Source organism: Leptinotarsa decemlineata, unplaced genomic scaffold (assembly GCF_025532065.1).
Source record: "Leptinotarsa decemlineata unplaced genomic scaffold, Ldec_3_MD MMD2_tig00026294_RagTag_RagTag, whole genome shotgun sequence".
In the NCBI taxonomy this organism is placed as follows: Eukaryota; Metazoa; Arthropoda; class Insecta; order Coleoptera; family Chrysomelidae; genus Leptinotarsa; species Leptinotarsa decemlineata.
In genome coordinates this window covers 11,624,708-11,638,159 of record NW_027412674.1, presented here as the reverse complement: position 1 = coordinate 11,638,159, position 13,452 = coordinate 11,624,708, and the positions used below count along the sequence as shown (strand labels likewise).

Here is a 13,452-nt window from a genome sequence, read left to right as displayed (position 1 = left end):
TTAGGGTTTAGGTCTCTTGTAGGCCAGTTCATTTTTTTATAGTGAGATTTTCTATCCCGACTGTCCCACAGACACAAAAAACAACAGTACTTGGTGAACCCTAATTGCATTCCTAGGAGTATAGCAATGACTTTCAGATCACCACAGATGTGCCACTTGTGTTGTTCATATTTGATTGATTGGAGAAGTGTTTTCATATTTATATACGTTTCCTTTATGTGAACTGCATGACCTATAGGAATAGAAGGTAGCTGATTTCCATTATGCAGAAGTACAGCTTTTAAGCTTAGTTTTGAAGAGTCTATAAACAGTTTCCATTCAGATGGAGTGTGATCCAAATTCAAGCAGTCCATCAAACCATTAACATCAGAACAAACTACGAGGTTTTCTTTTTTCTCAAAAAAAGGAAGCAAATCTTTTTGACGCTGTCTGTACTGAGATATTTTCACATCATGTTTTAGAAGATTCCACTGTTGTAGTCTTGACCCTAACAGCTCAGCCTTTTCCTTAGACAAGCGAAGATCTCTTATAAGGTCACTCAACTCTGCTTGACTAATTCTGTGTGGATCACTAGACCTATCGCTTACCTCAAAATCAGGGTCATAGGATGTAGAAGGATGGGTTGCTCCTTCTAAACAGTCATCATCACCTTCCTCTAAAATTTCATAGTTTTGGGGTGGAGAAGGGACTGGCAAATTGTCTGAGTGTGGTACAGGCCGAAGAGCAGATGGGAGATTAGGGTATTTAACCGTTCCTCTTTTCTTCATAGATAAACCTTGCTTAATGGGAGGAGTTAAGCAGAAATAACAGTCGTCTGTATGATTGGTAGGCTCACGCCAAACCATAGGTACTGCAAAAGCCATTGCCCGGTTTTTATTTTTCAGCCACTCTCGCAATATGACGGAACAAGAATTACAACATATATGAGGAGCCCATGATTTATCTTGGTCCCCAACTTTCACACCAAAATAATGTTCATAGGCTGTCTTAACGATAGGTGTCATTTTACGTTTCTGAGCCTTAAATGTTATTTCACCACATATATAGCAAAAGCTATCGACAGAATTCACACACTTTCGAGGCATTTCAGATCAGCACTTAAATTAATTTAAAAATCAACTTCACACGATAATTTCAATAGCAACCACGTGCGTACAATTGACAAACTCTCATAGGTTATGTTTACTACTTAAGAACAGCTGATGAGAGGGGTGTTATGTAAACAAACATGTGTACAAACTGTTGGTGATGAAATATTTCATTTGTTGAAAACTCAATATACATATATATAATATAATGATACTATATCTTGAAAACAAGAGCTAATATATAATTTTTATGGTCACTTTCGGTTTTAACACGTGGAAATACATTAAAATCATCTAATTTCAACCCCGAAACAAAAACTTTGTTGTGTTGTGTAATCATATCAATCATCTTACTAATGTTTATAACTATATATTTCTTGAGCCTTTTACAGATAATGAGCTGTTATCTCTCCTAACGAATAAACTTAAGAATAAAAGTTCTTCTGGACCCGATGAAATCCCAATGTTCTTGATCAGAAAAAAGCTTGCATTACATTATGAAGATCCGAAAAGTTGTACCTGTCTACAAAAAATCTGATCCATATCTTTTAGAGAACTATAGGCCCATCACTGTTCCATCTAGTTTCTCAAAAATATTTGAATATGTATACCTACATGGTTTACTACATTTCATTGAGAGGCATAACATTATCTCCCCGATTCAACATTGTTTTCGATCCAATATGTCCACTATTACTGCTGAGACAGCTTTTTACTCAAAAATCTTGGAGTACATCGAGGCTGGTGAATACCCTGGTGGAATATTTTGTGATCTCAGTAGGGCATTTGACTGCGTCGACCACACGATATTATTAAATAAACTATATTCATATGGAATAAGAGGAAATGCCCTTGACTGGATAGAGTCTTTCACCAGAAACAGGAGTCAGTTTGTTTCGGTGAATCAGAGAACTGAAAATAGTCATCGTAAATGTATTTCAAATACACAAGTTTTGACCATTGGAGTACCACAAGGATCAGTGTCGGGACCGCTATTATTTATATTATATTGTAATGATGTTGGGACCGCGGTTGCTGAGAATACATGCGTTATGTATGCAGATGATACATCACTTCTAATTTCGGACAAAGACGACACAATTTTGAAAGAAAATTGTAACACGGTGTCAAATCATTTAGTTTCATGGTGTGCCGCCAACTCACTTCATTTCAATTTTCGAAAAACTTTATTAGTACGGTTTCATCACAGGCAAAAAATCTGTTCAAATCTAGAAATTAATATTAATGTATACGGATTTTAGCAGGCGTTAATCAGAGAACCTCCTGCAGAGATTTATACAAACATTTGAAAATTCTAACTTTCCCGGATATTTTCATTTTTGAAATGTGTGTATTCATTCACAACAATAGGTCGAAATATGATCGCATTTCATCTTACCATAATGTAAATACAAGAAAGTGCAATGATTTTTACATAAATCCCGTCAAATATGATATAACCGCTAACTCACCTTCTTGCTTGGGGCTAAAACTTTATAACAAACTGCCCGACTTGAAAACTACCGATAGAATTCAGGTTTTCAAAACCATCCTAAAAAGGTTTTTATTAGAACATAATTTTTATACTATAGATGAATTTCTCAACCTTCCGTAATTTTATTTATCTATCACATTAATTTAATGAAGCTGGAGTTGAATGAAGTTGATATGTTTTGTATGCATATGACAATCTTCCAAGTATGTTTGGTTTAATTTTACTCTGAGTATTATTTTATGTATATGTACAAATGCTATTTGATCTATCCTATAACTTTGTAAGTTCTACAGGGTGAATAAAGTGATTTGATTTGATTAGAGAAGTTGCTGAGGATGTCGGCATATCGGTTGGCTCATGCCATGCAATTTTTTCGGAAATTTTGGTCACGAATCTTGTGGCAGCGAAGTTCATTCCAAAATTGTTAAATTTTCACCAAATAACTGTCGCCTGAGCATCGCTCAGGAATTGTTGAATAACGTCAACGGCGATCCAGATTTGCTAAAAAGGGCCTAACCTAACCTAACCTATCCCTTCCTTGTAGACTTAAAGGTCTTCATCCCTGAAAAAAAAGGAGTCAGAAACGATTTTTCTTATTCTGATTGAGGAAAGATTGTATGAGTGTATAAAGGAAAAATAATAAAAAAAATATTTCATTTCGGTATTGAAGCCTATCATTTTCTCAGTTAAACGACTTTCTCATTTTTCTTTTTAATGTTTCCTTTATTTTGTTATTAATTTAATAAGAATGTGTTATTTATACGAATTTGATTTCCTTGCATTATGCCTTTCGAAATGGGAAATATCAAATTTTATCAAAGTCAACTAATAAAGTCTTGCTTCAGCCGTCGACTAGTGAAAACTAATTATTACTTTTGAATCTGGAGTCAGAATAGTAGATGAATTTCTTTTAAATGACACGCCCGTCAGGTAGCTCCTCCCACACGTCTGGTGAGGGAGAGAGAGAGTATCATAGAGCCATTGTAAAATGTAGCACAGGGTCGGATTGGGAATAGGAAAAGATAAAAGTTATTCTGACCGAACGAAAGATTGAAATATTAAAATTTTTACAATAACCAGATAGTTTTCAACTTACCTATTTGTATGTTTGCGTGTGTACACGTTTGTATCAAATCTTGCAAGTCTAATATCTTCCGATTGGCTTGAAATTTTACAGGTATTCATTACTAGGGACAAAACTTCATGATATTTTCATATTAAGAAATACTAAGATGGAGGCTCTAGAATGTTAGACGAATTTCGTTATTTTTGATTTGATTACAATCAAAATTGGTAGCAAAAAAATTGTTGGATTCCATTTATTTTCAACAGTTGTATACACATCAGCGGAATTGAATTATTTACGATTGGTATTGACTTATATTGTCTAACCCTTTATATGGAATCAGACATATTATTTGAACTGTGGACCTTTCCTGCAAAATATTCAATTTCAAAAATATATCTGGCAGTATGAATTAATTTTGAGGAAAAATATGAGTAATTTACCCCGGAGAGCCCTAGATGAATTATTTTTGAGGATCCGACTATGAATCATAAAATCTTTCCGTCATTTCGAACTAATGCTGAAAATTGATATTGTGAAAGGACCCTTACTGGAAAGACAAAATATGATACATGATTTCTCAATTTTTTATTTTCTGAACACCCTGCTCATGTTTTCGAAAAAATAAATTTTGAACAGAACACGACTATAAATCACAAAATAACCCATAGCCATCTTTATGCTGCTATTTTTAATTCTTGAAATTTGATGAAAAACTCATTATCTTCAACCTCAAAATACCAGTGTTATATATAATTTGACATTTAATAACAAAACTCGTTTGCCATCTCGAATTTCTGAATTCCAAAAGAAAAATAACTATCTTCGAATCTTAAAGCCAGTCTTCCATAGAGCCCGGCCAGATATCACAAAACTAGTCCGCCCTCTTGAATTTCCGAAATTCAATAGAAAAAAATCACGCCTAGAGACTACAAAATACCAATTTTAAATCGAATCGGTCCATAATCACAATACTCGTCAGACATCTTGAAGCCGCCATCTTGAATTCATTAATTTTAACTGAAGATTCATAATGTGCGACCCCGAAAACCCCATTGTACCAAATATAAATCGGATAACACATTTTGTTCGTCACCTTGAATTCATTAATTTTGACAATACATTTATACTCTACGAGCCTAAAAAAATCCACATACTAATTTCAAATCGATTCGGACCATAATCACATATCTCGTTCGATATCTCGGAACCGTCATCTTGAATTCGTTAAGTTCGACAAAAGATTCATAATCTCTGACCCCGAAAACTTCCTTATAGCAAGTCAAATCGGGCTCTAATCACATATCTCGTCCGCATCTTGAATTTATCAATTTTGATAAAAGATTCATAATTTTCAAATAATCTGCAATTTTCGTGCAAACTTTGGAGATCAACACGAAAAAGAACATGTTTTAATCTAAAATGTAATTTGGAAGAACGAACACGTCGGCGAATAAAGTTCGGCCCTGGAATGCCCCGGCCTGGTCAAGTTAGAATTAGGGAGGAGTTTGTATTTATTTCATCGGGCGAAATCGCACTGCCATCTGGCGGTATACGTTTTCGTAACTAAAGGCTAAAGACACTTAAGTTCAACTTGTTGGAGGCACTGAAGATATCGGCCAATACGCCACCATTGTGAGCCATTCCAAGTTATTGAAGTGATTAGCATGTTTATTAGCACCGCCTACAGATTCTGATTTCAGCTCAGCTGACCTCCATACACGTACTCGCGGACCAAAGGTCAAGAAACACTGATCTAATCCAACAATTCTGTAGTTCAATGTACATTTCAAAGTCCTCACAATCAACTGCATTTTGCTTGTGTTCCACTTTCTATAAAAACAATTTTTGGAGCTGACTTATTTGTTCTTCAAAATATTCATTGATTTTTTTTAGCATTGGCACTGGAGATCCGTCTGATAATTTGAACCCCAAGACTCGAGGTGAAAAACCAATTATCCCAAGTGCTGATAAATTTATTGAAGTATCCTCAAATAGCATTACCTTACGTCTTAGTGCATGGTCTGACGGAGGATGTCCTATGTTATATTTCGTGATTGAACAGAAAAAAAAGTGAGTTGAACGTTTTTGGATCTCTAGGTACATATTACAGTTTCGTTTTGTAGAACCAATACTGAGTGGATTCAAGTATCCAACAATGTGAAACCAGGACAAAACTTTGTACTTCTTGATTTGGATCCAGCTCAGCGGTATCACTTGAGGGTCACTGCTCATAATAACGCAGGGTTCAACGTAGCAGAATACGAATTTGCTACTTTGACTATCACAGGAGGTAAGGTCGTGTTTGTATATATGTACATATGTTGGTTTGATTTTGTTTGGTTATGCTTGTTTGATGTTTTGTGTTTTTATCATTTTCTGATAATCTTGTTCTTGGTTTCTTGAAATTTCATGAGTTTTCAAGTATTTCTTTAAATTTTTGTTTCAAATAATATAATTGAATCGAACCGTAATTTGGCAAATCAATAAATTTGTTCAGATAAAGATATTACTCTTTACCAAGATAAGATTTCCAGTTTTTTCTTTGTTTTATTTTGTGTTTGCAGCACATGTTTTATAACCAACACCATGTACATAATCATCATAAGAACGAATTCTTCAAGCTTCGTAAAAGTACGCTTGTAAATAGCAATAGTACCTGAATATAATACATAGCGCTGCAAATCATCATTAGTCGTTCCATTTTAACCTTTTTATTGAAATCATATCAACACAAAATAACCATATCAAAAAATATATCTTGTAGTGTTAAGGCGCTGTTATTTCTGATACTTTTCCTGATTTCTAAAAATCTAAAAAAACATTCTCTCAATTTTTGTCAAGATGTCATTTTTCTGTTGTTTTTGTAAAAACTTCAGTGATTTTTTAATATTAATGTTTTAATTTTTGGTGATTAGCATTTTTGTTGACCTGAGCTCAGCTTTAAGTAGACTTTTTCTTTGAACTGTTGCAATTAAAATAGTTTCATACTTCTTGTGCAATCTATTTCTTCCTTGTATTAAAAAATGTCATGTCAACCCTGAAAACGTTGAAAAGAATTGCATTCCACTTTTTTCATTCTGTTTAATATTTATTCTCTTTTTTATGTGTTTAATAAGAAAAAAATATTAACAACCAGAAATAAGAGGATAAGAAGATAAGAGGATAAGTCCAGATTGAACTGCGTTTTCCATTAAATAATCATTCATTTGAATGTAATATTTTGTTAAGAAATGTATATTGTAACCGCAGGGTAAATTTACCCTCTCATCTTGAAGAAAAACCTCCAACCCTTGTCAATGTCATACAGTCCCAAATTAGGGATAATTTTGTTGGTCATTTGTAAATTCATTCTATTAAAAAAATGTCAAAATCTACATATTAGGTTGTTTCAAAAATTTGTCCGTTTTTATGAGTCTAAACTATGATATATCAGTGAATACTACTAATTCAATGTAATTGAAATGAGCGCCATTTGAATCACTGTACTGTTGCCAACTTAACACAAATCAAAAACAATCCGTCAGCATAAAAATTATTTGCTCGGGATTCGATGAAACCGTCGAAGGCCGTTTTTTACCTGGTCCTGAACTCTAAAAACCTGATTCGCTCCCCAGCGGGGCAGGCACAAAGTATATGCTCTGCTGTTTCATCATTTTCCAAACAGAGGCGAGACACACTGTCTTCCGACAGTTCGAATCTCTGCATATGATGATTCAAATGACAGTGACCTGTAAGGCCTGTTAGACATCGTAGTTCATCCCTACTGTAGTCCAACAACTGTTTGGTATCAAGCTTCGAAGGATGAATAAACGCCTTGGATTGAGCCAATCCTGGAAGATTCTGCCAGAAGTCTGTAAATCTTCTTGCCATCCAGGTGTTCAATCTTTGTTTGGCAAAGCCTAAAGCGGTGCCAATGACAGGTTTTGGTCCGATGAGCTGTTTCGGCAGCGCCGAAACAGTTTGAATTCGTGTTGGAAAATTGACCGAAAATCGCCCAATGACATCAGCAGTAATAAGCTGAAAACAGGAAAAAAAATTAAAATTTGGAAAAAATGAACAGCGTCAATGTATAGATCACAAAATTATCTATCGATCACTGTATATATATATATATATATATATATATATATATATATATATATATATATATATATATATATACGTGTTTCTGGCTATTGGCCTCATCAGCGCGGTGCAGCCAAGTGTAAAGATGGGCAACACTTGTTTGCCGAAAGCAGGAAACAACATATATGCACGGAGTCAACAACAGGAGCCAACCGCACATTTGTGGTTCCAGTTAGAAGACCTAGAATTCCCAGGCTACGTCTAACATGTCCACGTAGGCAGCTATAGCAGCTACCTGCGTGGCATCCGGGTCCAGGATATAAATACAGAGAGAGATTTTATCGAGTGTGTATGATACAAATCAAAAATGTAACAAATAGTGGACATAACACTCCAAAAGGGGAACCACAAATGTGCGGTTGGCTTCTGTTGTTGACTCCGTGCGTATGTGCTGTATCCTGCTTTCGGCAAACAAGTGTTGCCCATCTTTACACTTGGCTGCACCGCGCTGATGAGGCCAACAGCCAGAAACACGTGTCCGCGGTTTGACCCCCTTTTTGGAGTGTTATGTCCACTATTTGTTACATTTTTGATTTGTATCATACACACTCAATAAAATCTTTCTCTGTATATATATATATATATATATATATATATATATATATATATATATATATATATATATATCCAGATAACTATAGACCCATATCTATCATTCCTATCTTTGGTAAAATTTTTGAGATGTTAATTAAGGATCGCTTAATTTCCTTTTTAAATGCTCATTCAGTATTTAATAAAAATCAATTTGGATTTAGGTCTAACAAATCGACAACCCAAGCTGTGATGGCTATAGTTGATACAGTAATACAGAATATCGAAAAGGGGCTAGTGTCTGCTCTAACTCTGTGATCTAAGTAAGGCTTTTGACAGTGTAAATCCTGTCCTCCTACTCGGTAAATTGGAATATTACGGGATACGTGGCAGAGCTTTAGAGCTAATGAAAACTTACTTGTGTGGGGGAAAACAAGTTGTTTATACATCTGGAAGTTCTAGCACCTGTAGGTATATCACAAGAATCCATACTAGGACCAATTCTTTTTGTGGTATATTAATGTTATTTTTAGTTTCTTACTCCCAAGCTTACTTTCTAAGCTTATTTTTTTGCTATGCAGATGATGTATCAACAGTAGAAGCAGACTCAAATGTTAACGATTTAATGGACCTATGTTCTAGAACATAATAATTGTTTTAGATGTAATCAGCGTGTATAACAATAACTACCGTTCAATTATTGTTATTCTTGTTTGTCAGTTTGACTTGTCACTATTGTACTTTTGTAGTTGATGTGATGAAATAAACATATTCTATTCTATCAAGACACAGTAGAATAAATATTTATTGAGACATGGACCTACAAAAAAAAACATTACATTAAAATGGACTTTTGAAACAACCCAATATTTAATGTGGAATATTGATAGAAACACATGTACTTTTTATTTAATACATATAAGAAATTTATCGTCCTCTAAAGTACAAAGGGCTGTTAGTCATCAATCGCCTAGTTAAAGTACTTATTTCGAAATTGTTTAAATCTACTAAGGAAAATAGATTGCATAATTCAAAAAGAAATAATTTGAATATTCAATATCTTTTAACATTGTTGTTTTGTACCTGAGCGCTGAGTAGTCCTTTCTGGAGCTCCTTGAAACACCCCCTGTGTTTTGGTTTCAGGTACTATTGCCCCGGCTCGTGAAATCCCCAAAGAGGACACCATACAAATAGTCCTCGCAAACCTTAACCTTGTAGTTCCCGTAGTGGCTGCCGTCTTGGTCATTATTGTTGCCATTATCGTGATCTGTGTGTTGCGTGGCAAAGGAAACTATAACAAAGGTACAGTGTAATGTGTGTTGTATTCTAGGTACGATCGCACCCGCCAGAGACTTGCCCACCATGAAAATGCTCTTCCCGTGGATTCCCGATTGGGTCGATTGGAACATTGCGGTTCCCGTTGCTGCGACTGTAGTCGTGGTCGTAGTTGGTATTGTTGTCATTTGCGTCGCGCTTTCCAGGAAAGCTCACGGGCCTCTCCAAACCAGGCTCCGGAGCGACTGTATGTGTATGGCCCCTTCTTCATATCTCATTTTTTTTCTTTTCGTTTGAACCCTCTGCATTAGAATACGTCACCGATTGACTGTGTGTGCATTATTGAGTATCTTCAATACTTGATGATAGAATCACTACTTGACTTAATGATATGAACATTGATTTTTCACAGTGGAAAATTTTATTATGCGAACTCATATAATTAGATATTCATTACTAAGCTGATATAAAAGTCATGACTATCCACCTACAAAATTTGCGCGAGAATGTTTTCAAAAATTAACACCTTCAGAATGCCTTCGAAAAAGGAGAGATTTTTTTTTCAAATCGAACATTTAGTGTTCGAAAAGTAAAAAAAAAAGAGTAGATAATTTTCTTAATATATTTGACATTTTTGTCGTTTGAGATATATGTCAAAAACATAATTTGCTACCTATTCCATAGACATTTCTCAATTTATTCAAGGAACACTTTACTGTGAGATTTTACTAGACAATTTTAGAAAAACACAACACGTGATTCGCTATACAATAGCTTCTTGAAGCGTGTTTATATAGTATGGACACGCTTCTTGAGGCGTGTCTATGTAGTATAGATATGCCTCAAGAAGCTATATAGTATCTATTCAGGGGCGTGTCTACATAGTATCTTGAGGCGTATCTATGTAGTACAGATATGCCTCAAGAAGCTATATAGTATCTATTCAGGGGCGTTTCTACATATTATCTTGAGGCGTGTCTATATAGTATAGATATGTCTCAAGAAGCTATATAGTATCTATACGGGGCGTGTCTACATAGTATCTGGAGGCGTGTCTATATAGTATGGACACGCTTCTTGAGGCGTGTCTATGTAGTATAGATATGCCTCAAGAAGCTATATAGTATCTATTCAGGGGCGTATCTACATAGTATCTTGAGGCGTGTCTATATATTATGGACACGCTTCTTGAGGCGTGTCTATGTAGTATAGATATGCCTCAAGAAGCTATATAGTATATAGTCAGGGGCGTGTATACATAGTATCTTGAGGCGTGTCTATATAGTATGGACACGCCTCAAGATACTATATAGACACGCCCCTGAATAGATACTATATACATCACATTGATCACCACATACATCATATTGATGCTGTTCAAAAATTTTTTTAAAAATGTCTGTCTTTCAAGGTCACAGGAATATATCCTCAGAGGGGAACCGACTATTCTATCCTTCTGAATCAATTTAATGTAATATCTCTGAATACACGACGACTTTTTGTCACAATCTCCTTTCTTCACAAACTGCTGAACAATAAGATCTTGTGTGCCCCTCTTTTACAAATGATGAACTTCCGCACCCCACGCCTTAATTCCAGATACCAAACGACATTTTACTGTGATCTTGTCAGTTTGAAAGCACCAGTGTCAATACTTTGTAACAACTATAATTCAATATGTGATATGTGCGATATTAATCACAGTTCTCAAAGTTATATTTTAAAATGTATTCTCACTAGAACCTTTTAACTGTGATCACTTTTTCTTCTCGCTTCTTGTGGTATATTTCTATTTCTACTTATTTTTCTTTTGATTGTAGCAATCTTTTTTTTTATACTATATAGACACGCCTTAAGATACTATATAGACACGCCTCAAGATACTATATAGACACTCACCTCAATAGATACTATATAGCTTATTGACTATATAGTATGGACACGCTTCTTGAGGTGTGTCTATGTAGTATATACACGCCTCAAGAAGCTTTATAGTATATATTCAGGGGCGTATCTATATAGTATAGACACGCCTCAAGAAGCTATATAGTATCTATATAAGGGCGTTTCTATATAGTATAGACACAGAAGCTTTATACTACAGACACGCTTGAAGAAGCCATTGTATATCAAAGCAACGTGTTGCGTTTTTGTGAAATTTTTTACTGAGAATCTCACAATGAGTGTTTGTTGGACAAGTTATGGATTTTTATCAAGTATCTGCCGATTCCGTCACATATTTCTCAATTTTTTTAAAACCTGTATTCATCAGAAATAATTCACAGCAAAACAATCCTCATGAAATATATTACAGATTGAACTTTAACTTGCATAATAATAGATACGGTTTCAAATTCGTTCCAAACAATATACAAGCGTGATATTGAAAAAAAAATAATTATTGTGAATTCACAAAAGTTGCCTATTCCTACTGATCAAGATTGTTTATTCCTACTGATCGAGATTGTTCAGGTTTTCATTATTTTTTATCTTGAAATTAATCAAATATGAATGACGATAACATCTGTGACGTATTGTGACGCCCGAAGATGCTATTATATAGCTATACACGTGTCATGGTTTTATAAAGATCCAAGTGGAAATCTCACATTGAAGTGTAATTTTTGAATACATTATAATGGATTTTCATCAAATAGCGGTCAGTTCTGTCATATTTTTTTAAAAAAGTTCAGTTAATTTTGATGAGACATTTTAATCTTGATATGTTATTTTTTGAGAGCATTTGTGACTACATTCTCATTAGATTCAGATTGCATTTCATTGCAATGTTAACTGAAAATGAATTTTATATCTATTAATTAGAAGCTTGATTGCACAATAGATAATTGAAAGCAGTAAGCAAAGATATAACTCTATCAAACTCTTCTAATCCTGCATTTTATGTACAAAATGCATAATCTGCTCTATATAATTATAACCAACGATTGATATGCATACAAGTTTTCATTCCAAGCACAAAAAGACACGTAAAAATTAACATGAACCAAAAATTTTAAATTTAGTGTTTGGAGATTAAATGTTTAACTTCATTGATAAGCCTTGTAATTAAGTGATTCAGGTGATCATTTCTGCAACAGTATTCATTTCATTTTAGATCACGATCTTCCTCGAAACTATGATTATCTTCATAAGCGAAAAGGTGTTTTCACTAGGAATCGCACGTAAAATGGTAAGGCCACGTTAATTCGCAGCTTGCACAAATTTCGACTTTCCGGTGTTGTTGTTCGTAGGCGAGCGACAGCTGATTAATGGAAAAACAGATTTGGCTCCTGGAGAAATTATCATTTATATTGCTGTAAATTATCCCCTGAAACAAAATAACGCCGGCCGCCGCTGGTCTTCGTATGCGGCGGGAATCTTGTAGGCCTTTGTTTATAGCAAACAAAATTTTATCACTGTATGCTCTATTCAATTTAAGAAACAGTTTGTTTAGTGCATAAACATAAAACAGACCTTCCCTTAATTGTCTCTCATTACACCACATGCCAGACCCTAAATTTAAGTCTTCCCATACCTAACACTACTTCAATTAAAAATTCTGTATTGTATAATGGTTTATACACACATCGGAAAAATCTAGGGATATTTTTATAACATACTAAATATCATAAAAATAAATGCATGAGGTCGTTTAATTTCGATTAAATTGGTACACTCGACCACCCTGTAGATTTCTATGGGTTGAACAAAGCCTGCAAAAACGGCAACTAATCTTTTATCAAGTTTTTTACAAACTGTAGGTTTTCGGCTAAAATGAATAATATGAAAGTGTCGAGTTTGTACATTCTATGCAGTTCTTGCTCAGAAATTAAACTGGAAATATTGTGCTTTAACATGGAACGCCATCA

At 34.5% G+C, this 13,452-nt stretch overlaps 1 protein-coding gene across 50 annotated transcripts in view; it reads left to right on the top strand.

The window, feature by feature from the left end:
- The window catches only part of Dscam1 (Down syndrome cell adhesion molecule 1), a 204,929-nt gene that overhangs the window by 161,097 nt on the left and 30,380 nt on the right, over positions 1-13,452 (top strand). For 39 of the 50 annotated variants that reach the window (XM_074180400.1, XM_074180382.1, XM_074180379.1 and 36 more), the window contains 3 exons: positions 5,546-5,722; positions 5,776-5,942; positions 9,639-9,836. In XM_074180400.1, coding sequence (XP_074036501.1) covers positions 5,546-5,722; positions 5,776-5,942; positions 9,639-9,836 — 542 coding nt within the window. Of the gene's footprint in view, positions 1-5,545; positions 5,723-5,775; positions 5,943-9,451; positions 9,611-9,638; positions 9,837-13,452 lie in introns of all 50 variants that reach the window. The other 11 variants (XM_074180418.1, XM_074180415.1, XM_074180417.1 and 8 more) reach the window with 2 other exon arrangements.